The sequence below is a fragment of the Eptatretus burgeri genome, chromosome 3, assembly GCF_056783735.1.
Source record: "Eptatretus burgeri isolate ZD-2024b chromosome 3, Ebu_testis_v1, whole genome shotgun sequence".
In the NCBI taxonomy this organism is placed as follows: Eukaryota; Metazoa; Chordata; class Myxini; order Myxiniformes; family Myxinidae; genus Eptatretus; species Eptatretus burgeri.
The window spans coordinates 136,090,043-136,117,542 of NC_140963.1; the positions used below are offsets into that span (position 1 = coordinate 136,090,043).

At 46.2% G+C, this 27,500-nt stretch overlaps 2 protein-coding genes across 13 annotated transcripts in view; both read right to left on the minus strand.

Annotated features, from left to right (window-relative positions):
• Nucleotides 1-7,510, minus strand: part of IFT46 (intraflagellar transport 46) — a 103,802-nt gene extending 96,292 nt beyond the window's left edge. The window contains exons 1-4 of one of the 9 annotated variants that reach the window (XM_085875735.1): nucleotides 7,443-7,510; nucleotides 7,085-7,230; nucleotides 6,439-6,532; nucleotides 393-597 (exon numbers count right to left, since the gene is read on the minus strand). In XM_085875735.1, coding sequence (XP_085731861.1) covers nucleotides 393-555 — 163 coding nt within the window. In that variant the 5' untranslated portion in view covers nucleotides 556-597; nucleotides 6,439-6,532; nucleotides 7,085-7,230; nucleotides 7,443-7,510. Of the gene's footprint in view, nucleotides 1-392; nucleotides 598-6,424; nucleotides 6,533-6,647; nucleotides 6,954-7,084 lie in introns of those variants that run through there. The other 8 variants (XR_015056647.1, XR_015056648.1, XM_085875730.1 and 5 more) reach the window with 8 other exon arrangements.
• Nucleotides 7,511-10,909: 3,399 nt separating this feature from the next.
• Nucleotides 10,910-27,500, minus strand: part of LOC147031062 (uncharacterized) — a 20,474-nt gene continuing 3,883 nt past the window's right edge. For 3 of the 4 annotated variants that reach the window (XM_085875747.1, XM_085875743.1, XM_085875746.1), the window contains exons 6-13: nucleotides 25,190-25,391; nucleotides 23,887-24,008; nucleotides 22,127-22,329; nucleotides 21,317-21,991; nucleotides 20,286-20,345; nucleotides 19,711-19,813; nucleotides 11,862-11,943; nucleotides 10,910-11,285 (exon numbers count right to left, since the gene is read on the minus strand). In XM_085875747.1, the coding sequence (XP_085731873.1) occupies nucleotides 11,219-11,285; nucleotides 11,862-11,943; nucleotides 19,711-19,813; nucleotides 20,286-20,345; nucleotides 21,317-21,991; nucleotides 22,127-22,329; nucleotides 23,887-24,008; nucleotides 25,190-25,391 (1,514 nt within the window). In that variant the 3' untranslated portion in view covers nucleotides 10,910-11,218. The remainder of the gene's footprint in view (nucleotides 11,286-11,861; nucleotides 11,944-19,710; nucleotides 19,814-20,285; nucleotides 20,346-21,316; nucleotides 21,992-22,126; nucleotides 22,330-23,886; nucleotides 24,009-25,189; nucleotides 25,392-27,500) is intronic. The other variant, XM_085875744.1, reaches the window with a different exon arrangement.

Below are 27,500 nucleotides of genomic sequence, written 5' to 3' on the forward strand. Positions count from 1 at the left end.
CATCTGGCGGTGGTGCTCGCAGCCGATACCCGGCCCCCGCAACATTGGTGTTCAGGAAAGGAATTTGAACCCCTCCGTCTCCACGAATTCGGATCAGGGGTGTAGGGAGCGACCCCCTCCCCCCCCCCGTGTCCCCCAAATTACGAGCATTTTTAAATTCTGTTCCCAACACGCGACATGTCTAACCAAGACGAGCTGAGGCAGGTGGGTAGTAGTAGTGTAGTGGTAGATGAACCCATGGTCCAGGACATCATCGCCATGCAGATTGACACCATCCCCCACAACCGGACCCAGAGGTCGTAGTGGGAGGGGCGGCGCAAGAGCGCCCCCTCCGTCAAATTTCCCCCTCGTTCCCCAGCGAAACCACGACGCGATGATGTGCGCGTGCTGACCTGCACTGGAAACCGCGCAGGCTCGGTGTGCGAGTGATGTCACCGGGAATCTCGCGGCATGAATGCTGGGAAACAGCGCATGTCGTCGCACGTGGGGAATTCCCCGAAAGCGAGTGCTCGGTGCGATTGGCAGGGTGATGTCATGGCTGCACGGATCGGCCATCAGAAGGGACGAACGGGCGTGCCGTAAACCACCACCATGGCGCTGCAGGAAAGAAAAAAAAAAAGAGTCTCGCTCCAAGTACAGAGCCCGTTGGATTGGGCAAAGGAAGCACTAATTAGTGGGATGGGTTAGTTTAGCTTGACCGGCTTCATGGGGACATGGGTTGTTCCTCATGGAGCCCGTGGAATGGGTTAGTTTGAGGGATTTTAGGATATATTTAGAAAATGGATTTTGGGAGACATGGACAGACATGGAATGTGTAGTGGGGACGTAGCTTATCTACGTAGATTAAAAGGAACGTGCATTAGAGTAAGGGACGACGAGGGAGCACAAGATAGCTTGGGGAACATAGAGTGTGGATTGAAGTGAGGGAAGAATGTGTGACAAATGAGTATGGGTCAGCGGGCCTGAGTGAGTGAGTGGAGTGACTGTGGAATGCATGGTGTGAATGAATGAGTGGGGGGAGGAGTGATTCCCACCCAAGTGACCCCGGGGTCAGTATAATGTTAGTTAGTGGGTTAGTTAAATTTACTAAAAGGAGGTCGTTTTGTTGTTGGTGTTGAGTGAAAGCACGATACCCATTTGGAGAATGCAGGAGTAAAATTGACTGGCTGGGAGCGTGGCTTAGGAAGGTGAGTACCGAGTAGTGGGCACCCCCGGGCACCGAAGTAGTCAGCCATAGTAGTAGGCCAAGGGTCCAAGGGACCGGGATAGTGTATTGGGCACGGGCGACCTACGGATCGGGACCCAGAGTACCAAAGATGCCACGTGGGCATGGAAGGGGGGCAATGCCAGGAAGGGCAACCCCCCCTTGTTCATAGGGAGCAGGTAGGCTCGGAGACAGCCTCAGGGCCTGGGGTGCCATAGATGGAGTCCGGCAGAGGGGGAATCCCTGCCAAGTGAGCCACGCTGCCCAGCAACGAAATTGTGCAAGGGCACGAGTGAATATTTGAGGGCTATGCCCAAATTTATAATGGACACCAACACAGGCGACGGGAATCATGGTTGTTAGAACCTATAGTTTAAGTGACAGGCGTTTTGGAAAGCCCCGGGGTAGATTAAAGTTAATAAAAAGTAGGATAGTTAGGAGATGTACCCCTTCGCACCATCCATCTCTTCGCCCTCCGCAGTCCGATGGACCCACCTTGGTAGATTGCTGAAATCTGAAGGAGGCCATTCTGAGGCTTTATTGGGCCTCGAGACAGGACGCTAATCTCTCCGTATTCCCCCTCCAGAAAGGGATCTTAGGGGTTGGTAGTAGGCTAGGTTGGCAGGATAGGTTAGCCGGACAAAGACAGAAAGTGGGTTAGGGAGACGGAATTATAAAGGGAAATAAAATAAAATAAAATATAAAGGGGCTAAATTTGTTTTGTTTCCCTATTGTTTTGTTTCTCATTTCCCTATTGTGAATAAATATACCCATGTGTTAAATGTATCGGTTCGTTTTTGTCTTTCTTTTATTGGTTTAACACAGTGTGTGTTGGAGAAATAGCCAAGCTGTTGCCGCTGTGAAAGGGACATTTGGACTGAGGAAAGCTCGGTGATCATCCGCTCGGAAAGCAACACGGTTCGAGTACGCTAGCGACTCGTTCCGTATGAGCATCGTCGAGGGTGAATTTCCCCGGTAGTTTGGACCACGTGGGTATTTAGGTAAATTGAAATTGGCAATCGACCCTACCCCACGTGGTCGATCTATTGGCGAACTTCGGTCCGATAAAGGACCCGTACTTTTCGGAGTTTTCCGAAGAGGTACGATCTAAATTCTGGGTGATCAGTGGAGTCGACCCTGCAGCTCCATCTAGCGGTCGTGCTCGCAGCCGATACCCGGGCCCCGCAACAAGATATACATATAAATACATATACATCTATCTATAATTCCAGCAGAGTGTGTGTGTGTGTGTGTGTGTGTGTGTGTGTGTGTGTGTGTGTGTGTGTGTGTGTGTGTGTGTGTGTGTGTGTGTGTGTGTGTGTGTGTGTGTGTGTGTGTGTGTGTGTGTGTGTGTGTGTCTGCTGTTTCTCGACAACCGCTGGTCCAATCTAATTAAAACTTGCCAGATATATTGCTGGGGACCTGAGTATGTGCCATTTCAAGGTTTGATATTAATCGGACAAGTGCTTCCCAAGTTATTGGCCATTTATTTACCAAACCAATGACAAGACACGTTGTTGCGTGGGCGTGGCCGATGGGGAAGGGAACCTCAGCCGTGTTCCCCATTACGGGTTACAACGTCCGGGATTCCGGATAATGATGACTTTGTGTATTCTAATAATTTCTCGATTTCTTATGCGCATTTATAGATAAACACAATGCCCCAAGTTATGATCGTTTTCATATTAGACGGTGCATAAATTTCGGTGACATCAGAGTGCTGGTATGCTCCGAACCAGGTAGTAAATATTTTTCTCTCTTCTCTTCTCTTTTTGTTTTTCCTTGCCACGACATTGCGAAAAGGTAAAATACGTTGGCGCTAATTGAATAATTGGGTATTAAAACTAAATTGCGAATAATCGTAACTGCGAATAATATGCAAACTTCCGGGCCATGCACGTACGGGCATGCGAGAGCGAAGAAACGGCCTGTGTGGTTGTTGTTTGTTGCTTGCGGTTTGAATATTTATTTATTAATTTTTTTTTTTAACGGGCACGTACTAGTACATATAAATATATACATACGTATATATATATATATATATATATATATATATATATATATATATATATATATATATATATATATATATATATATATATATACACAGCTCTGAAAAAAATAAGAGACCACTCCAAAAAAAATTTAAATCAGCATCTCTACATGTATGGCAGCCATTCCATTCCAGTGTCCGTTGAATTTCAGCCAGGAAATTGTGCGAGGGCACGTATGAAAATTTGACGGCAAGGCCCAAATTTATAATGGACACCAACACAGGCGACAGGAATCATGGTTTTTAGAACTGATAGTTATAAAGTGTGAGGCGTTTTTGGAAAGCCCCAGGGTAGTTTCAGGTTAATGAATGTTAGGGTAGATAGGAGATGTACCCCTTCGCACCATCCATCCCTTCGCTTGTTGTAGGCTGCTGGACTCACCTTGGTAGATCGCTGAACTCTGAGGAGGCCATTCTGAGGCTTCGCTGGGCCTCGAGACAGGACGCTAGTCTCTCCCTATTGCCCTCCAGAGAGGGAACGTATAGTAGGGGTTGGGAGTAGGCTAGGTGGACATGATAGGCGAGCTGGACAAAGACAATAAAGGGGGTTAGGGAGACAATTATAAAAGGGAAATAAAAATAAAGAGGGGCTAAATTTTGTTGTGTTGTGTGGCAAATTAAGGGAGTGGGTATGGGCAGAGACAGCAAAGGCGATAGAGTGGGGGGAGACAGTAGGCTAGGTCTGAGCCCGCCTTCAAAGCGGCCGGCACCACCGCACTCCCTCCAAACCTGATGGAACCACACCAGAGGCCGGCCAGCTTCACCTGTCTGCCTGTTGTGCTGCAGCCGCCCGTTCTGCATGGACTTGCCTTGCCATGCCTAGTTGCCTGCCTCTGCCATGACCCCATGCCTGGTAGCCCTTGTTTGCCCCTGTGTCCATCCATCACCATGCGTGCCAGGACCATCCAGTTTTGTGAGGACTGCCCTGCAGGCAGCCTGTGCATCCAGTCCTTTTTTTGTGTTTTGCGACCATCTCCATCCATTCCCCTGCACCAAAGACTTTGCTATGACTTTTGCCTTTCCCCTTTCACAGATCACAAGTTCTGGGCCATGGTTAGTGTAATGTAATGGATAAGTTAAGATTGTAAATACGTGGAACCCCACCTGCATGTTTTTTTTAGCGCCGGCAATTTTAGTTCAGTTGTCTGAATGAGTCTGTGAGAGTTTGTTTAGTTAGTTACGCAGCGCATTAGGTTATTTATTTTTGGGACACGTTTAAAGAAATGTCGCACTCAGGGATCCGAAGGTAGAACGTACTCGGGGAAAACTTACACATGCAGGTCACACGAAAATTTGACGACTCGGGACGAGTCTGTAAAAAAGGGGAGGGGTAGTGTTACGAATTTGGAATTCAATTGCACACAACATACAGGTTCCCTTAGTTAGCTATGTCGATAAGTGCATTTTCCCTAGATAGCTCACCTTCCATTGTTTAAATGTTTTGAAATCGATTAGATGCGCTGCGGATCGATTTCATAGTTAAGGAGCAAACAATGGAGACGTCCCTCCCCCTCTTCTGCGAAGAGGAAGAAGAACCCTGCGGTGATGTCAACAACTCCCTCCCACCCGTGGTTGAGCGGGGAGTGGATCACGAGGGCATGAGTCACACCGGGTGCGGGGGAGGGGGTGCAAAGGATAAAGAGGACATCTTTTCTTTGTTCAAAAAAGAGTTTGTGGGAGTCTCGTGGGCTGAGTTCGTGTGGGAGTCCTGTGGTAGGGCTGAGTTCGTGGGAGTCCCGTGGGCATAGTTCGTGTGCTGAGTCCCGTGGGAGGAGTAAGTTCATTTTTTGCTTCGGAGAGAGCAGTCATTCAGCCATCGGGTCCTGCTTGGCTTGCTTGGCTTGAGGCCTTCGGAAGCTTTTTGCTGCGGCTGGCTCAGTGAGCTTCGGCTGCTGCTTTGTTTTGGAAGGAACTTGAGCCGGTTGTTCGGCTGGAGCTGCGAGTGGAGGCTTCTTCCTCTTCTTCCTCTTCCTCTTGGTTCGTGGAGCTTGTCGTTCTCCATTTTGTTTCCTGGCTTGGTGCGACGCGTCGGCCTCTTGTTGGAGTTGGATCCTCGGGGAAGCGACGATCGACAGGAAGGATCGGCGCCTCATCTCACCGGCACGTGTTGAGAAGCGCGGGAGGATTCGCGGGAGCTCGGGAAGGCTCACGGCGATTTGGATCCAGCTCGCTCTCGCTGGAGCCCGGGTCCGGACAAGTTGAAGACCACACGAGGTGGAAAGGTTCGAGTCAAGCTCTGAGTTTCAGCTCACCTGTCCTCCGAGCTGGAGCTCGTGATTAAAGGCCTCAGCCACCATTTCTTGTGTGTGTGTGTGTGCGCGCGCGCGTACGTGTGTCCGTGGGCCCGTCTAATAAGTAGGAACTGCTGTTAAGTGTAAATGACTGTACATAATAAGTAGACGGTTGTAGTTCTTTTGTTGCTTGTATAATTGCATATGTGTTTTGCCTTATTTAATTGCATAGATGTTTCATTGTAATAAATGTCCTTGTGTGAATGTAAACTTGCTCATTGCGTCCATTCCCTCATTGACTGAACATTTCGTGTGTTTGGAATTGGAAAGCCGTTGGTTTGCCGTAATAGGGGGACATTTGGACTGACGGTTCTCGGCGATTACGCCACTCGGAATCACGCACGGACAAGCTCGCCTCGGCGGTTTGTTCCGTACGAGATCCGTCGAGGGTGAAATACCCCGGTAGTTGGATGACGTGGGTATTCAGGTACATTGAAGATTGGCAATCGACCCTACCACACGTGATCTGCCGATTGGCGTATTTCGGTTCTTGTACAAGGACCCGTCGCTCGGAGTTATCCGGGCGGCGATCTATATTCCGGGCGATCGGTCGGGCCGACTTGACTTGCGGCTCCGTTCAGAGCGGTCGGTTGGCGGCTGACCCCCCCGGCCTGTAACAATATGTCTATATATATATATATATATATATATATATATATATATATATATATATATATATATATATCAAAATATATCATTATTTTTGAGATATTTGATATATATATATATATATATATATATATATATATGTATATAATTCCTTTTGAGAGACGATTACAATGACAAAGACGTGTAATACGTCATACCAGATTGTATACGTCAATGGACATGAGAGACAGACGCAATGCGCAAGTGGTACCTGGAGGACAGAATTACCTGTAGGACTGTACCTGTATGAGACGGACAGCTCTCCACGCTGGAAACCTCCTCAGAATCGCTCACTTCGACACTTTCGTCGAAATGCTGGTTACTCAGCAACTTTGGCTAGTTAACAAAAGCACAACAATCAAAAGGCCACAGTTAATGACACGTTTCCTCACTTACCACTTACACGTAAAAATAAAACAAAAAGGCGGCTAAACAAGAAATATCGACTAACCCAGAGAATGTAAAGGATACCAATAGGAGAGCAAAAAACACCGACGAAGCGCGTGTCGAATGGAACGCTTGGACAAAAAAAAACAGACAATTACTAAAACCTTGATATCGCGGCCTTTGGCGGTCGACATGCAGGCGCCGTTGCCTAGCAACGATACGGGCCTACCGACCCCAATCGCTCGGTTTCGTCGTTTTGCTAAAACTCGGGTTGGCTTCTCTCAGGATTTACACAACCTTTCGAAAACAGTGTAACTCCGAATCCTAAAAATGTTGCTTTGAGATTGAGAAACAACCGACGAATAATTGCGAAAGAAGACCAACCTAAAAATGGAGGAAAGACTTATACACCGCTTCGACAGCGCAATTAAAGGTTTGTGTTTAATTCTGCGGCAAACAAACAAATATCGTTTGCTATTCCTGAGCGAAAAAGGTTTATACCGCACACAAGTCAATGGCCACCGATTGCGTCGCCGTGCCGCTGATGCGGTGCCCCCTGCTACAGTGGGTTACATGAGTGTGACAGCCAGAGGGTGAATCGTTCGAGTTCGTTCAATGTCGGCTCGATTCAGCAAGAACAGGACAACCTGTAACAACACAAATGCTTAGCTAACTAAGCCCGACATATAATACAATCATCATAACAAACAATAAAGAATAATAATTAATAGGCCTCCAGGAGTTCTCCATGTAATCACAAAAGACCGTTAAGTAGCCATCTTGAATATCGTAAAAGACCATCATGGGTCAAGGAAGGATACGGATATACAGTCGCCGTCTTCGACTCCCTGGAGCTCACAATCTATAACAAGAATGCACAGGAACGTTGGTACAGGAGGAGGCCATTCGGCCCATCATGTCTGCACTGCACCAACCCCATACCCAGGTCGAAAAACCAGTTAAAACCAGTACACATTTTCAACTGGTCTCTATTGGTTCTAATTGGTCTTTAACTGGTCTCTATTGGTTTCAACTGGTACCAGTTAAATTCAGTCAGAATTCCAATTTCCCAGTTGAAAAAACCAGTAGCTCATATTTGTACCAGTTAAAGTCTTACTGGTTCCAGTTGATACCAGTTGCAATGTACTGGTCCCAGTTGATACCAGTTACAATGTACTGGTCCCAGTTGATACCAGTTAGTTAAATACAATTGTATTTCAACTGGTAATATATCACTCTATTCCAATTTCCATATTAAAACCAGTAAGAAACCAACTGGCTTTACTGGTACCAGTTGGCTACTGGTTTTCAACTGGTACCAGTTGACCAGTAAGCTACTGGTCTTTACTGGTTTTTTGACCTGGGTATTAACATCACTCATCCACACATGTGACACAAGCCACTATCTCACACTCCAAGACTCCACCTTGTATCTCACACTCCAAGACTGCTACTTGTATCTCACACTCCAAGACTGCCCCTTGTATCATACGCTCCAAGATCCTGGTGGCATCTAATCAAATCTGTTTCTGGTGTATGTTCCCCCTCCATCCCCTCCCTTACCTCAAATGGCCGCTCTGCTGATACCACACATGATAAAGCTGAATGCCTAAACTCGGTGTTTGCAGATAAATCTTGAATCCAAAACCCATCACTTTCTGTACCCACCTTACCCAGTCGCACCCAACTGTCCCTGGACTCTGTGTCCTTTTCTCCTGACAAGGTGGAGAGCTTGCTGTCAAAACTCGACTCAGATTCTGCAACCGGTCGAGACAGCATCAGCCCACGTGTCCTCAAAGCCTGCTCTTCTGCTCTTGCTCACCCTCTCTCTGTTCTATTCACCCTCTCATTTGCTCAAGGTCATCTGCCATCTGCTTGGAAATCAGCAAACATCACTGCCCAGCATAAAAAGGTGCAAAAACAGATCCATGCAACTACAGACCAATCAGCCTTCTCCCAATCATCAGCAAGGTGATGGAATCCATCATCGCTTCAGACATCAAATCCTTCCTCTTCTCCAATGGCTTGATTTCCGATCATCAATTTGGTTGCAGACCAGGTCACTCTACCCTGGATATGCTGCTTCTGCTCTCCCAACAATGGATGGAGATCCTCAATGCCTCAATGCCAGACAGGAAATCCGAGCCGTATCCCTGGACATATCATGTGCTTTTGACACAGTCTGGCACCCTGCCCTGCTCACCAAACTCTCTTCCTATGGTATCCAAGGCTGTCTCCACTCATGGCTCGCAGACTTGCTCTCCTGTCGCAGTCAACGTGTGGCCCTAAATGGAGTTCTTTCATCCCCTCTTCCTGTCCAGGCTGGAGTTCCTCAAGGTAGCGTTCTGGGCCCTGTTCTTTTTCTGGTTTTCATCAATGATCTCTCCGACTCTCTGGAAAACCCTCTTTATCTCTTTGCAGATGACTCCACCCTCTGCCGTACCATCAGTCATCCCTCAGACCGGCAAGCAGCAGCTTCTTCACTCACTGCAGATCTGGATAAAATCACAAACTGGTCCAACACGTGGAACATGTCTTTCAATCCGGACAAATCTCACACTCTCACTATGTCTCTTCGAAAGGACCGCTTAGAACCCCCCCCCAGCCCCCCCCCCATCCACTTTCTCAATAATCCTCTGGAAGAAGTCCTTTCTTTCAAGCTTCTGGGTCTCACTATCTGCCATAACCTTTCCAGGGAAAGCCACATTTCAAACCTCGCCTCCAAAGCAGTCGCCGACTGGGAATCCTCCATCATGCAAAGTCCTTCCTCGGCCCACGTGAGCTCCTGGCCACTTACAAAGCTTTTGTCCGCAGCCTGATGGAGTACTGCTCTCCCCTCTGGGCTGGTGCTCCTGCCTCCCACCTTTCTCGGCTTCACGCTGTAGAAACCAAGGCATTTCGGATCATTGGCATCTCCCGCAATGAGGCTGTCTTTGGGCCTCTCACTCATTCACCGCAGGCTGGTCGATGGTCTTTCTGTCTTCTACTGTCTCCTCTCCAGCCTCGCCCCCCCCTGCTCTCTCTGCGATTTGTCCCCACCACATTTCCGCAGGGCGCTCAAGGTCCGCCAACAACCCCCTTCTGGTAAGACTACCAAAATCACGAATCACTGCTCACCTTCACTCTTTCATCCCTCTTTTTCCCCACCTTTGGAATAAACTCCCTCACTATTCATTCCCATTCTTCCCTCCAGGCCTTCAAAACAGCTGTTAACCACCACCTCTTATCATCCCCCATCCAAATCCTCGATATTTTCTACCCCCGATAATCCACCCAAGCCCACCTCCTTCAAATTCCCTGCTTTCCTTCCTCAAAGTCCCTGTAATGTCCATCTTGTATTCCCCATGTTCCCCATCCCATCCCTCTCCCTTCCACAGATCTCCTAATGTCTCTGTTCCCCACTGTTTTGTTCTTCCCACTCCATCCCCTCTTGTCTCATGTCCCTCATGATGTGCATTGTGTCTTCGCTCTCACACGAGCCTCGACAAGGTATCCAAATTTTTTTTTAAATGTTGACCTTCCCTTTTTTCAGAAGTTTGAATTGCGAACATACCCCGTGGGAGTTCATTCGTACAACTCTCAGGTGAGTGATAGCACGGCCGACAGATAGTTTTGAAATTTGGTAAGATTTTCATCGCATTAGAAAAAGAACAGAAGAGTGAGGCTAGTTTCATATCATCATTTGCGACTTCATTTTGTGTTGGGCATCACTCAGCGCATTAAAAAAAATTTTATTTTTAATTTTAAGGAAATGGCCCAAAAGGGTCGTTTCTCAGCCCAAAATCACACTTTGGGCTCAGTTAGTGCTTGGGGGATGGTCTCCAGAACATACCTGTTAAGTTTGGTTTGGTTCTGTTCACTAATAACCGAGAAATAACAATTTTAAGAAAATGGGCCGTTTCTCAGCCCAAAGGGCCGGAATCGCACTTTGGGCTCAGCTAATGCCTGCGCATATGTGTCTCGTATATGCCTGTCTATTTTCATCGAATTCTGTTCATGAATAATGGAGAAATAGATGTTCAAATTAACTGTACACAAGAAAAGAGAGAACGCGAGCGGCGCTTAGAACCCGTGGGGTGTCAGACCCCACGGGGTAAAAACTCTTATACTATTCCCTCTTTCTTCATTTGTATATCTATGCAGTTCTTCTATTTAACGCCTGACCTCGATGAGGACTATATAATCCGTGATTGGAGCCTTCAACATAAAATAAAAAATAAAAAAAACACAAGTATACATTTACATAAGTAAATGGAGAATATTGGATGTGGGATTTGAACCTGGGTTCCTCACATCAGGAACAAAGAATCGAAATGGAAACACCAAGAGGAGAACCCAAGGTTTATTTCTGATAAATGGGACCAAAAGAATCCATGATCAAATGACCCCACTTTATAACACAAAAATATATTTAAAAAATCAAAACATTTAGTGCAAGATATTCAAACCGAAGACACAAAATAATTACAAGTGTCAATGTTTGAAATTTTCTTGTCCGAACCGACAGCAAAACAGCAACGACGACGTGGTGACATTTCCATGGTCACGAAGTGGTAGTGCTTCGCATTTCAAACACAAAGTAGCATGTCGAAGAGCCTTCAGCAGATCGTAATTGGACGAACGCAAGCAATTCAGTTAAGGTGCTGGGTTTGTATCTCGGTTTCTTACTTGCTCAATATCCAAAAGCTTTTTGTTGATATGCCTGAAAGAATAAGTGAGGATTGTAGGATTAGCACAACTTGGTAAAAAGTCGTCTGTCACAATTATGTTTCAGAGAGTTCAATATACGAGTGTACATTGTTCATTATCTGTTATTTACGAGAATCGTGGGTATGAAGATGAAGAGAAACATGAATAAGGATACTAGAAACAATGGGATGGCTGTGTTTTGACGAGTTGAGAGATAAACCGTCATGCGCTGGCAGGATATCCTCGAGGTACTCACACTTGCCTTGGTTTGAATTTCGGTCCAGGTACAAACAACAAAAGATGAGAGTAAAAAACATTCAAAATAGATTTCACAAAGACGGTTTAATCAATCACAACTTGAATCAACTTAGAGTGTTAATGACGAACAGCATTTTCCAACATCAAGTTTAATTTTTGAAAAACCATTTAAATCTTACATGGGACCACCACCATATTAAAAAGACCTGATGTTGATCTCCAGCCCTAAGTGGAAGCTCTAATTGTTCAAATTTTTTCAACATGACAAACGTTCAACCAGTCAAAATCTGCTCTTTACACACTCGCCGGCAACCGTTGCAACTTGACACACCTCAGTTTGTGCAGTACGCTCGCCCGCTGTTTTCTGAGCAGATGCAGAAGTTTATCGTCGGGAAACTCCGAGCCATCGGAATCTGAGGAGCACATCCACACATACACAATGCACAAGGATGGCATGTACTACTGTTCGCATTTCCAAAAAGAAAATGTGCTTTTTATGTGGAGAATAAGGCTCATGAAAAGGATTGTATATTTATTCGATACATCTGGACTATAAAATTTAAGAGATCGGCATGGAGTCGACATGGACATTAATTACATGTGTCCATATTTGATGAATCAACACAGTATTTGGGATTCGATCGCAATATACAACCACCATTGAGGTTCCCAGCGTGTGCTGCCTTTTTGTCTGGTGGTTGCAACATCGGTTAGGGGCGCAGCTATGCCGCTGATGCAGTGCCCCAATTACCAGTATACTGGTACTCATTTCGCCGACCTCGGAAGGATGACAGGCTGAGTCAACCCCCTGCTGTTAATTCAGTGGCCAACGGGGCTCGAACACAGGACCCTAGGATCTCAAGCCACCACCTTAACTGCGAAGCCAACACCAGGCGTTGAAACATCGACGTTGAAACAGCAAAAAAGACTCGTTTTGAATCTCGTACGACAAAACAAAATGCAGAGACTTTTGGACAAGCAGTGATGACGATATGAACAGGTAATTAAAAAACCAATACCAATGAGATAAATCTACTTCCTTAACAATCCTGTTGAAGAAGTTGAGTCACCCAACGTTTGGAACCTCAATATCAGCCGTGATCTTTCTTGGGCAAAAACCATATTATCTAAGTTGGCCTCCAAAGCCAGTCGTGGGCATCCTCCATCATGGAAAGTCCTTCCTTGGCACATCTGAACTTTTATTGATGTACAAGGCCTTCGTCGGCAGCTTGATGGAAATACTGCTCTCCCCTCTTCGACAGAATCAAATTTGGAAGAAAAAACAAAATGAACAATGGAAGCATTTCATGTTAATGGCGTCACTCATTCTTACTGGACATATTTTGGTGTGCTGAAATCTGAATCAAGTGTTTGCCAGACTTGATCAGGAGTTTTTAACTTTTCATGGCCGGATAAAGACAACGGCCGTTTTTCAGCACATTCCCTCGACTCATGTACTGGAGTTTTGATATTGTCAATAAAAATCGACCACAAAACATCGTTTCGTCGTGATAATTGGATACTCTGTACAGGTGCTGAAATTCTGGCGAGATGACAATTGCGCTGCAATGCCACCAAACGATTTCATGGTTTGTGAATTTGTTTGCCCATATGAGCCAGTCAAAAGTGTGTATGACGTTTGAGGATTCCGTCTTGCTGCAGAGGGTAACAAGAACATTTTATCTGCGGTCCCAAAACACCTCGCTCACTCAGATTCATTATTTTGCCTGTTGTATTTTGTGTTTTATATTTTCCATGTCATTTTTACTAGGTAGTACCAAGCAATATACATGAGCAGTATCACTATGATCTCTATCTACAGTATCTCTATAAGCATCCTCACTCGTACGTTTGCATGTGTATGAGGATCCGAACTCCAGAATCAGCCATGTCATTATCTTTGTCTTTTGCATGTCACTCTTTCCCTCTCCGCCCCCCTCTCTCCACGACCTCAACATCCTCAACACAAACAGATAGACAAGATAGCAGCATCCAAGATGTCATTGAAAGCCTGGATCTTAGTTTTGACTGAGGAAACCCATAATCCCAGTGGCTCAGACTCCTCATTCAGCACCTTGAGGGCCCCCAAAAGGATATCGAGTCTCTCCACAAAAATGATTGCATCATCTGCGAAATCAAGGTCAGAAATCTTGACATTCCCAAACGATGCACCGCAGCTTGATCTCTCCGACATCCTCCCTAGAATCTAGTCCATACGAGCACTGAAAAGTGTGGGGACCAGCACATACTCCTGACGAACTACAGTAGCAACTGGAAATAAGTCAGAGATGGTATCACTACATCTCACTGGAATCCTCCAGAGGGCATCACGATTCACTGAAACAAATGCTTTACAGAGATCAACATTGGCTGCAAGTCTCATCTGCGTTCGGTGAGGACCCGAAAGCCAATCGTGAGGTCCAACGAAACCAAAACGAAAACCAAAGAGGTCAATCCTTGACCTCTTTGGTGAAATGCCTGACTGCTCTGGACGCTGGTGCTCAAGCAGATGGTGGCAAACCCTATCATTAATTATCTGAGCAAAGACCTTGTCCAGCACCGAGAGCAGAGTCACCCCTTGGTAGTTGTTGCAGTCTTGGCGATCAACCTTCACTTTCCAGAGAGGGACAACAAGGCCCCTCTTCCAGTCAGCTGGGATGATGCCTGTGTTCCAGGCAGAGCACAGAACGGCATGCAATGACATGAGTACAGCATTTCCACGAGCCTGACGAAGTTCAACATAGATGCCACAGATCCCAGGAGCTTTACCCCATTTCAACCGGTTCACCGCAGCCTGTGTTTCCACAAATGATGGTGGATCACAGTTGATTGGAGGGTCAGTAACAGGAATGGTAACACCCCGGACATTCAACGCGACAGTTGGTGGATCAGCCTGCTACAGCCTCTCAAAGTAACCGGCCCAGCGGGCCTTCAATTCGGACTCCTCTGTCAAGAACCCACCACCCTCCGCTCTAACTGCAGCACTACGAGAGACGGGCTTGGAGGAACGCAATACGCGAATTTCCCTGTAAGCAGGATGAGAATCCCTTGACCACAGGTGATGCTCTACCCCCTCACAGATTCCTCGCACATAGGCCTCCTTGTCCACCCTGAGTGCACGTAAAGTTTTACACCTCAGCTCCCTAAACAGCTCAGCTGTGCCATTCAGCCTAGCCCTGCGACTCTGGTCAATGGTATCCAGTGTCCCTTGAGACAAAATTCTTCTTCGCCCTCCGGTGAGTTCAAAGACATTCACCAGCAACTTCAAGGACGGTGGTCTTGAAGGCACTAAACAACTCTTCAGGATCCCCCTAAAGCACCCAGACCCCCCAAATCTCCACTCAGCCTGTTCTTAAACTCCTTAGCTATCCTCTCATCCTTGAGCTTGTCAACATCCAGCCGAGGATGGGATGGTACCATTCTCCCAGATTTAAGCTGCAACTTCAGAGTTGCTACAAGCATGTGGTCGGTCACCGTCGCTAGTAAAAACTCGATGGAAGCTTACACAGTGCCAATAAATCACTGAAGTCACTACCCTGACAACTGTGGCTTTAAGTGGGACAACCTGCTTAGTCATTGATGGCCAAGCATTGGTGATGGCTCTGGGAAAGCCAACAGACCAAACGACATTTGGTGAAGATGCAGAAACATTTGCCAAAATGGTACACAACACGGGAGAAGCCGATGACAGGATTGACGCAGCATTTGATAGACATTGGAAAGACCCCATCGAAGAGGGCACAAGAGTGAAACGCAAACACGGCTTACAACCTGCGAGACGTCGTGTAGAAAGTCGCACAGTGCTGCAAACTTTATCGCCAAACAAACTGGTCCAACTCTATCGCACCGGAAGAAAACGAAAATCTTGCGTTGTTTTTTTTTGTATGCATTGTCGAGGCTCGTATGAGAGCTAACACACAACGCACAGCAAGGGGGGCATGAGACAAGAGAGGCAGGAGTGGGAAGGACGAAACAGTGGGGAACAGAGACATTAGGAGATCTGTGGAAGGGAAAGGGATGGGGGCAGAGAACACGGGTTTTAAAATCTGATCACCTTATTGAATTCTGCCCTCCAAACGAAATTGCTGTTATGTCTGGGGGATTTGCACAACCTACAATGGTGAAGGTGAAGAATTCAGACCTATCATGACAAAATGCCATGTTCATATTTGTGCATGAAATCTGGCACTGCCAAGACACTCCCCTCCCCCCCCCCCCCATGTTTATTCCAGTGCACGATGTTCGAAAGCATTTGACAGCTCCTCAAGTTGACGCAATGCTTGGCTTTCATTCCACAGCGGGATGTGACAGTGTCTCCATTCTTTGGTCACAGCGAGTCGACTGCTTGGCCAATGTTCAAGAAACACCAAGACCCGCTGGACAGTCTAGGCAAAGGTGAAATTACCGATGACGTCATCAAACCATCCAAGGTTTTCATCTGCAAAGTGTATGGAGTACCAGATGTAGACAGTTGCGACGAGGCACGAGTCAAGTTATTACCTTCGCAAACTTTGTTGCGAAGGTTATGTTTTGATCGCTGTGTATTTATTTATTTATTTATTTGTGAATATGTGTGTTTGTTTGTTTGTTTGTTTGTTATTCGCATAACTCCAAAAGTATTGAACTGAATCGCAGAAAATTTGGTGGGATGATTCGTTATTATCCGAGGACCATTTGATTAGATTTTGGGAAAGCTCGGGTCAAAGGTCAAGGTCAAGGTCATGAAAAGGTCAACATCGTCTTTTTACCATAGCGCGGTCAATTTGTATCCAATTTGCATGCAACCAATGCCAAAATGTTGTGAATTCAATGCTCAATCTTGTGATATACAATATGACACAATGACGTCATTACCTTTGTTAGCGGTTTGGGTCAAATGTCAGGGGGGTTATCATAACGCGGTCAATTCTTATACAATTTGCATGGAAGTAGATTCAAAATGTTTCGAATTCAATTCCCTATCCTGTGATGTGTAATATTTGATTTCTTATAATGTGACCAGTTGTCATCAGATTGACTTCACACCGACACCCAAAAAAGTCAGGGAGTTCATACAGAAATTGTACAATGTACGTGAATCAGTGTCAAACAGCAGGAAATTTATTGTTTTTAAGCCATAACACATATGAGATGGCAGATGTGGTATGGGATTAAATACCCTCACAATCAACGGTTTAGGGGGGGGGGGCAAAATGTAGCGTTGGCGAAGGTATGCGCTCTACTGAGTGCCCGTTCTAGTTCTGCATGAGGTGGTCTCAAGAAACTCTAACTCCAACATCTGATGTGGCACGATTCCATGTTATGCGTGCGCACCATCAAGCAAGTGTCTAGAACCAATCCCACTCCCTCAATCTACGTCTCCTGTGTCTTACATCCATGGGTGGACCCACAAAGATGAGAAGCTGGTGCCACACTTGCTCTCCCTCCCTTGGATTCCTAAAGCGTATTCAGAGATCGTATCATGTGGGTGCACCAATGGCTGTCTCAGTATGTGTTGCAGCTGCAGACAAGTGAGATTACCATGTAACGAAGGTTGCAGATGTCGTAGCTAAGACGGCGTATGTCAGAACATTTTGGACGACTGATATATGTTCTTTATCTGAACTTCAATACCAGTCTTATGCCTGGTGTTGGCTTAATGGTTAGGGTGGTGGGCTTTGGATCCTTGGATCCCGAGTTTCAATCCCACTCGGCTGTTGAATTAATATCAGGTAGGGTTGACTCTGCCAGTCATCTTTCCGAGGTCGGCAAACTGAGTGCCAGCTTGCCGGTATCCTGCATCGGAGTGGCAACCCGTCCAGGATTGTGCCCAATAGCCAAGGAGACTGCTTAGGCAGCACCAATGCTCCCGCAGGGAGTATGGTCCCGATGGATGGAATACCAGTCTTCATGGGACTTCTGTCATATAGCATTGCTTTGTACTTCATTTCTTTGGTCTTTGGGGGAATGGGGGAGAGCATGTATTCTTGTCATCTGGGAGGGGTAAATTACCTTATTACTTGGGGGAATGTAGGAGGCTTAATTACTTTTGTCCTGTTTGCTGTTGATGAATTGAAACGAAAAGCCTTCTTGTGTCTTTTATTGTCAATCATTAAGTGCTGCCTGAGTGGTCATTTTGAATTGTAATGGACATGGGATTAATACATCTTCGAAACTTCTCACAGTGTGTTGTAAAGTTGAATTATCAAGCCAATAAAACCTTAGCAAACTGAAATATCTTGTTTAAATGAAGACTGTTGAAGCTATGACAGATTATTTCACGAAAAAAACACCAAAAAAACAAAAACAGAATATGGCCATTATTTTGAGTCGGCCATTAAAGGGTTAAAAACTCAGAATCAAATGTGGCAAACACTTTCATCAAACTCAGCATGTCTGATACATAAAGGCTTCTGAATCTACTGTCAATGTGTTGGGCCTTCCAGTCCCGCCCCTTTATGAACTCTGTAATAAGTATTCGCTCAGGTATAACAAGAAAACTAGAAAGCATCTGAAAATGCAAAGCCCGTCCGCTTTGTATTTGGACTTCTTCCATGTGCTAAACGACGTTCCTTCCATGGGTTCAAAACTAAGATCCAGGCTTTCAATGACATCTTGGATGTTGCTATCTTGTCTCTACCCGTTTGTGGTGAGGATGTTGAGGTCATGGAGAGATTCACTTACCTTGGCAGTGATATTCATGTCTCTGCTGGCTGTGAGTCAGAGGTCAATAGATGTTTGGGTCAGACCTGGGGAGTGATGGATTAACTAGATTGTGGGGTGTGGCGCTGCCGGTACCTGTGCGGGAGGACGAAAGTCCAAGTCTTTAAGTCCTTGGTGCTTTCAGTCTTGCTTTATGGATGTGAGACTTGGACTCTGATCAGGGATCTGCGAGAGAGACTTAACTGCTTTGGTTCCAGGTCTCTTCGGAGAATCCTTGGCTGTCGCTGGTCAGACTTTGTGTCCAACAAGCAGTTGCTGAGAGAGACTCGGATGAGATTTGTTACCTGCATAGTCCGTGAGTGTCAGCTGCAGCTGTATGGACATGTGGCTCGTTTTCCTGACGCTAATCTTGCTCATCGGATTCTCTCAGCGAGGGAGTCTCGTGAGTGGAGGAGGCCAACGGACCGACCATGTTCCTCGTGGTTGCAGCAGGTTGATCGGCATCTCAAGGAGATGGGGATGGGCCAGGCATCTGCCTGGGGGATGGCCAGACGGAGGCCCCTGGAGTACCGGCAGAAAGTGGACGCAGCGAGGCGCTGCTCTGGCGCATGCTCCCACACCTGACCTGACCTGAACTGAACCGCCACCACCACTATAGGCATTGATCCTTCTTCAAAAGGACAGCGGAAGGATTAGGAGTGTAAGGATCAAGCCTGGCACATCGTCCAAGGTCCTGTCTGGATGGTTCTCAAACTTTTGACCAGATAAAAGGCAAACGTGCGAGCGAAGAGAATGAACTGCCAGGGGAGACGGCACAAAGACAAAAAGAGGCAGCACCACTGAGGGGTCCAGAGTGGAACCACTGCACGAGTGGAGCTCTGCCCGAGTGCGATGTTGGCTGCGTGTGACACTTCTGAGTGGGAGATTAAATACCCGCTCGACTCAGTCTCAAGCAGGAGGTTAATTGCCTTCACTCATCTCTGAACGTGGCGTGAATGGTTTCTTGGGAGCGCTAATTGCCTGCGAGTCTCCTCATCTGTACAAACCTCATGGTTGCAGCAGGTTGATCGGCATCTCAATGAGATAGGGATGGGCCATGCATCTGCCTGGGGGATGGCCAGACGGAGACCCCTGGAGTATCCGTGGAAAGTGAACACAGCGGCGCGCTGCTCTGGCACATGCTCCCATACCTGACCTGACCTAAATGGTACCTTTGACCTCTTGACCAAATTATTAATTCATCTTCTCCATATTCTCAGAGTAAAGCTTTGTTGAAAAATTGACGACAAAACCTCAAATGGTAACAAAAAAGTTACGACAGACAGACAGACACACAAAGGTGTTTGCAAATCCCTGTCTCCTGCTGTGCAGGGGTCAGGCTAATAATTTATTTTAACCAAAGATAGGTTGTTGATATGAGAGCAAATCATAACCAGTGCTTGCAGTTAAACAATTTATGGCATGAACTAAAATAGACTCCTCTTCAAGGCGGGCCGAGACAAGACGCGGACCGTGCCAAAACACAGGCTGTGCCTCACCTTCAGCCAGCTCAAGGACATCAAATGCCGATGGGGTAGAGAACGATGTTCCTTCCATGGTTTCTGTGCTCGATGTCATTTCTTCATTTACAAACGGTGGTTCCTGCAACACGAAAGGTGACGAGAAGAAAAGAAGGTGAAATAATAAAAACATCTTGGCTCACTGAAAACAAATGACCAAAGAAAGTGCGACGAAGTGGACTTTAAGAGGCAGAATTTACAGGCACAGATAGGCTCTGATAGCTCTTCCCAACTGTGACATGACCCACAAAAAAACAAATAAAAACCAGAGGGAATTTCAGGTGCTTGCTCATGTGTGACAGTGCATCTGTGTGGGACTGAACGCTTCTTCATTGCTTGGTGGTTGAATGATCAACATACAGGTAACAGTATGGGATGGAGACAGGATTTTTCATCCACCCTCCATCTCAAGGCCTATGTTGTCTCTTTATGGAGTGTACACAATATCAATTTAATGTTCAATGTACTCGGTCTTTCCTTCCCAAGAAAGTCCCACTAAAAGATCGCTCAAAGAGTGTCATCATGGTGTGGTGAAGGAAGTGTGGCAACTGCACCTGGAATCGAGTAGGATTCTCTGCAAGGGGTGAGGATGTAAACAGTCTGTCCATGATGACCTGCACACATTGGGTGGGCCTGTTAGTGTTCCCATTTGAACCCCTGGCTCATGATGTACGGAACGCAGGTTCAAATCCCTTGTTCCCTATGTGCGAGTTTCATCGTCCTGGCTGCTGATGCAGCAAACCCTGGAGGATGGAGCTGGAATAAGGAATCTGTCCAGGATGCCAGCGATAACTCGCCTCCTCCTTTTGGAATACACCGTGGGATCGTTAATGTCCACTGACTAACACCAGCAGAAGGGAGGCCCGTTTAACGTCCATCCAAGGGACAGCACACATTGATGAACCGCCCTGCGTGCGAAACACCGGGATGACAGTTTATAGCTGCGTCGAGAATCGAACCCAGGCGAGACGGCTTAGAGGCGAGTGTGCGTACATGTAGTAGATTTTCTCATCGAGGACAAACCGGTTCATCGTACAAAATGTTCACAATCGTATCGGTAATTTAAAGCTGGAAAGGATGCCAGGATGCCACGGCTGACGATGTCACCAATGTCATTATTTCACCGAGACAGCGAAAACAGCCTGGCACAGCACGGTTCACTTGAGGTGTGAATAGGGCACCTTCCGCACATCAACAGCAACCGCGGTGCCTGCACTGACTTTCTTTCTTCTTTCAAGGAGGTGGTGATTAAATAACGATAACAGGAACAAAAATACCGAATCACATCTGATATAAAGTCTTGCTGCAAACGATGGCGTGAAAATGGAAAAAAAAACTTACACCGTGGCCGAAAAAAAAAACACAAAAAGAAAAGAAAAGGAGATATCGAGAAAATGAGAAAATTGAGAAAAGAAAATGAGAAAAAAAATTATGAGAAAATAAGTAAATAATATGGCTTTTCTAGCTATAGAACAAAACAGCGAAGCGTTTCAGATCCTAAATTTTAAATAAATTAAATTAATAAAACCTCATTTGTATTCTCATGATCATTGAACCAAGCATTGTCTGTGCGCCTTCAGCTCACCTTCCCCAGTGTCGCGTGGATCGGTGATCTTTCGGGCGGCGCCATCTTGGTGCATCCTTGGGTTGTGGTGTTGACCATCTGGTGCTGCTGTCTCTCTCCGTCTCTCTTCGGTTGTGCTTTTCCTGTCCTTTTGTCTCTCGCGCTTTTTTTGTGCCATTCCCCTGACCTCCTCCACACCTGTCCAACGCTCTCTTTCACCACATCATCGTCTCTTTGCTCGTTTATGACTTTGTTTCCCGAATCCAACTTCCCCCGTCTCGTCCGATTCATCGTTTCGTTTCCTGGACGATCACCAAGGACATCTCTGCGATTGGCAACACCTTTACTCTGTTCAAATTCCTTCACAATTTTACTGTTCTTTAACTTGTCGTCCTTCCCACTGATCCTTTCTCTCCCTCTCCCTGCTACTTTATCATGATTGAATGACCGTCCTTCACCTTTATCAGCAACCAACTGATCACAACAATGTCCAGCATCACCTGCCAACCGTCCATCGCTACCACCAACAGCACGCTGTTCCACCACATGACCAAGTCCTGACTGGAGGGCAGAGCAGGGCACCAGGTCGTATGTGAGGTGGAGGTGAGGCGTCATGCTGGGAAAGGTTTCCGTAGCAGGCATAATTCTCGGACGATGTCCAACAAATGCACCAACTGTGGGTGTCCGAGGGAGCACCTGAGATACAGACAAAATGAGTTTATTAGAGAGTGGGATAAACCTCCTCAAACTGCATTTGTCTTGAGCCGTGAAGTGGTTTTACTTGTATCACTGAAAGATAAAGTATTCTTACTTAGCCTTGAAATTCCTTACATATACAAGCCTGTCTGACAATGGTGTATCCGCACACTGCGATAGGCGAGCCAGCCGGTTCCGCAAATCCTCGTTTGCCATCTCCGTTTGGCGCCGCAGCCTCCACTGGTACAGCACATCATCCTCTGGCCTAATATCCCCTTTGGGTGGAACCACTGCATGGCATGCATGATGCCAACCAGAAAGTAACTCTTCCCCAGCCCCTGAAAAAGGGTCACAAGGATTGCACAAGGAAAATGTAGGTTATCAAGAGCACTGTAAACAGTGATCCCTATGTTAGGCATCGACTCTCAAAACATCGGGTTGTAATGGTAAATGAAAAGAACCTCTTGGGATTGTGTTTTTTTCATAGCCATTGTAAGATAACGCAAAAGGAGCTGGCAAGATAACCTCGGGGTAGCTGGTACACACACCGGCCTCTGAGTTGCCGAGCCTGGGTTCTCATCTAGACCAAACTATAAACTGTCATCCTGGTGTTTCGCAGGCGGGCCAGGCATCGGATGGACGTTAAACCGGGCCTCCCATCTGAAAGTATTAATTCGTGGGTGCTAAAGATCCCACGATGTTGTTCAATGAAGAGTGGGCGAGTTATCTCAAGCAGCCTCAATATTATAGTTAGATGATGAACATGTGAACCAAAATTAAAAATAAAAACAATGTCACCCGCAGGGTGACCCGTATCTTGCCAAAAGGTGACCACGTGTGACTTCTTTAAGGTCACACTGAGGTGAACAGAGCTGCTATCCACCAGGAGCGACTCCTTGAGGAATATCTGCCTACGAGAGATTCCGATGAGAATCGTTCTAGAGTAACCATGAAAAATATGCGTTTGCCTCATAACGTCACCAAATGACGTCATAATGTCTCAAGCTTGACATATCTAGTAAGCACTCATCGAGGTGTTCAATTTGAGGTACTACACAATATGGTTCCTAAAACTTGAAAATTTGACCTTGGGGTCAAATATGTTTGACCTTAGGCGCTAACCATGAAGGTCAAGGCCAATCGCCACCAAAAATTAATCAGCTGAGCACCAGACCATGAACTATATTCCCATGAAGTTTGAAGACGATCCGATCAAAATTACTCAAAAAATAAGGGTTTTGTCGACTCCCCTGATTTGCGACAAAGTGACCTTGACCTTTGACCTTGACCTTCAAAATTTTTTGCACTGAAAGGGACCTCTATAGGCCTCTGATATGCGAAGTTACAAAAATTTCCAATGATAACTGTGCTCTGCAGAATTTTTTTATATGTGATTACAGACAAACAAACAAACAAACAAACAAAAAAACATACAAGCTGACTAACATATCTAGCAAAAACTTCGTTTTGGCAAGTTAATAAAAAAAAGAATCGGTGTTCGTGGGGAAAAATTAATTGGCAAAAATCAAGGTCATCGCATTCCCTCCAAGCTTTCAGAGGGTTCGAGTGAAATCCGCCATTAATACAGTCGTCCATTGTGTGCCGCTACCATGACCAAACGCAAACTTCGTGGCCGAACATGCGGGGGCACATCAGTGTCCCTCGGGAATGATGCAACCAGCAGGTCAAACTGGTAATCAAATCCGGGTTCAACATGCACTCGCCAGAAGTCAAATCCACCGCACGGACCAGTCGCAAAATGGACGTTTATCGCCAGTGAAGGCATCTTGGAAGATTATTTTGAACTGAGCTGTTCCCAATATAAGAATAGGTTTGCTCCCACGTTGCCCACGTCTCCACGAACACCCTGCTCCGTAACCTCTTTGTTTTCTTACCAGCTGAGGAGAGGCACGGGGACGTATTGACACATTGTGCCGAAGACGCTCCGAGGGGCTCTGGGACAGCATTGGTCTTGTGCCGTCTCTCACTGGTCGCACCGTTCACGATTTGGTTACTGCTGGTAGAGTTCACCACCGGGTGATAAACGTAAGAGATGCACAAAAGTCCAACAGTCCCTTTTCTACTCTTTGCAAAGTTGTTATCAACACATAATGGTGAGGTGAGGAGTCATGCAGGGAAAGGTTTCCGTAGCAGGCAGAAAGGCAGAAGGAAGAGGTGTGAGCGGGTGGTTGGGAGTGAGTACCCATGTCACATCTTCAAATCAAACATTTACGTTCATTATCTGTGGCCTTAACCCTTCAGTTAACCTAATCTTGTATGTAATTACAACGCGAACACTCCACAATCCTGGAGCCAAGTTTATTACAAGTTGATGTTTTAATAAAACAAGCACGCAGAGATCAGGATCATAGTTGACCCGAGTCCTTAATTCTACCGATCTGTTGAGTCGGCACACAAAGAAATATACAATTAATTTCAAGGAATTTGATCAAAAATAAAAGTTTCACTTGCAGATAATTATTAAATAACAGAATCCCAATTTAATAGCAGGAGGAGGAGAAAAGGCATGTCGAGCCAAAGGGTTTGTCACACAGACAAAGGCTCACGTCGGAGGTTTTGACCAAAGAGCGGTCTTCCTGTGGGACTTGGTCTTCAGACCAGTGCATTTGATCTTCCGACCCCACAACAAGTCTATTGGTTGGGTGTGCCGTTTACTCACAAACATCTTTTACCAATTACCCAGATTTATCTCCACTGGTTTATGAGTTGTACATTACTCAAGTGTTCAAAGATCTTGCCCCCACCAATCTCCCTCACTCCGCCCTTTTACACCACACTTCAAGGCTCGGAGTCAGGAGAGGAACGCCTCACCCAGCCGAATGTTTGTCTGTGGCTATTCGCACTCTGTGTCCCCTGGAGCGATGAGTTTGGGCCCCGGGGCAAAACTGAAGCACAGAAAATGGTGATAAAACAAGAACAAGAATAATGCGGGAGTTGGAGAGAAGGGAAGACCAGTTATATGGGACACGTGACCCCACCCTCTCGCCCCAAAGTTACTCGTTAACCTCTTCGTTACATTTGGTCCACGTCTGTTTATATACAAAATACATACGTGCACATGGCAATATGTACATCAAATCGTGAGAACGAGGAGGTTGTGAGGGTTGTGGGGAGGAGGGGAGGGGGGGGGGAGTGGTTACCACCGCATCCCTTGGATATTTCAATACGTTCATGTACCTTTTCTCCAACAGTTGTTCAGCTCTTTTCTGCAGGTCTCTCACTTGAATCTCATCGTCATAATCCAAAGTGGTCCTCTGAATCGCCTTCCACTCTTTGTTGATCCCGTCAGTGTTGCTCTTCATCTGGCTGGGCAATGTCACGTGACGACTTCGTTCCCTCAAATGCCTTCCCGAGCTATCATCACAAGAATCGAGCACAGCTGCCAAGAGCACACAGCAGGACGTGAATAAAACAGAACCCAAGCTGTTGGAAACAAAATACAATGAAACAAACAAAAAAAAAAACAATTTACGTGAACTTTTGTGATCTTGGGACTTTCCATATCGAGTTGGCAACAAAACCCATCCCAGGCTCTGCACAAAGCAGTGTAGCTTCACGGGCCCCATTTACCATTATGTATGATATTGGGTCCTGATGTTTCGCTAACCCCGATGTGCTAAACGCCGGTGAAATAACAATGCCGTGTCACGTTTTTGACAACGCCGCGAAATAATCACATCACTGGATCACGTCAACCTCTTCCGAGCATTTCCCATCAATATGTTCCGTCGAAATGGCACTTTTACAGTGCCCAATCAGATTGACATTTGAAATGTGATGTGTATTCTGACATTTGACAAAATGCAGGCCAATCCAATCAGAGTTATGCAAATTACTAACACCATCGATTGGACAACCAATGAGCAGTCATGGAACAAAAGTTGTCTTGAAGCCCAACGAGCCAGGAAAATGCAGCAAGCAGTAATACATGGCTGTGAATCTTGTTCCTTGAGTACGTTCATGTTGGAGACATTTATCATGAAATTCAGCCGAGTGGCAAGGAAAACGCAAAGGTGTTCACCGCACGTGTACAGGTCGTTTCCACTGCCACTCAGAATAAATGTCAAGATTGAGCAAAGATTTCGATAATTGCTGAGCCACTGACACTCAAACAGCAATTATCTCACATTTATCACAACTGTAATCAATTATGGCTGGGAGGGTGGCCGAGAGATACGCACCGTTTCGACTGGGTTAGAATCCTGAGGCAGCTACAAACTGTCATCCCGGTGTTTTACAGGCAGGGCTATTCATCAATGTGTGTGCCCATCCCTCGGATGGACATGACACTGGACGCCCCATCTGCCGACATTAGTTGGTCGACGTTGAAGATGCCACGGTGTCCTTCGCGAAGAGTTGACGAGCTATCGGTGGCACCATGAACAAATTACAAATTCCTGCCCCGACTTCCCGTGTCAGAGTGGCGACCCATCGAGGTTTGTCACCCGAGCCGTAGAAACTGCTTCGGCAGCACGGTTCATGATCCGACCTGTTATCAATTGTGCACATAATTTATCATCTGGTCTCTCAGAGTGGTGGATGAGCAAGAAAAAAAATCATTATTCTATCCTTTAACGCCGGTCTCTAACCCAATTACGTTTGCGTCCGTTGCCTGTTGATACGTGCATGCTCTGGTGCGTTCCAGGTAATTTAACAGCCTCACATAGTGATTATGGGTATCCAAGAAATACCATAAATAGTGACATCGTTTGCCAAGGCCAAACCAGAAAATACCTTTGCTTCATTTCCCACCGACCCGAGGACAAATCTCCCTGACCCCAATAAATATTTACTGCTACTACTCGTTTTAAGACAATTTCCCCATATTTGGGGGTCAGTCGGCTGATAGACCCCTCTCCACTTTGTCCGATCAAAACGATCCTCCTCCACTAACCCCTAACGACTGCACGTCTCGAATGATCGCATCCTTCCAGGTCTTTTTCAGTCTACCTCTTGGGATTTTCCCCTCAACTACTAAACTAGCGACTTTCTTGATGCTCATGGTCTCCCCGTCTCACCACACGCCCAAACCACCTTCGACTTCTCTTTCTCAACTCTTCCTCAGTACTTATTATATACACACTACGACTTATTTCTTATATACACACTACGACTCTGTCTATCCTTCAGTGTTACCCCACAATTGTAGTGTTATACTGAAGTATTACCCCACCTAAAGGACTTTTTTGAAGAACAAGAAAAAAAGCCAAACGATTGCCCACCTGATCGGCATGCCCCCCCTTGAACGTGTGGTGAAGTTGTAAAGTGGCGGGCACGTTTCTGTATGTTATGGTAGACATTTGGAGGACAATGAAGATTCCCTTTGTGAGAATCCTTATCTGGTGCCAAAGAGGCGAAGACCTTTTGTGATATCATAAGCAGTCAGTAATGGTGCTGGTATCTCAGACTCAGCCTTGATCCATCGTGTTCCGTGTGCTTGCGGTGAAAGTGGGGTCCCCGATGATTAGTGCGTGGGGGTTATCCGAAT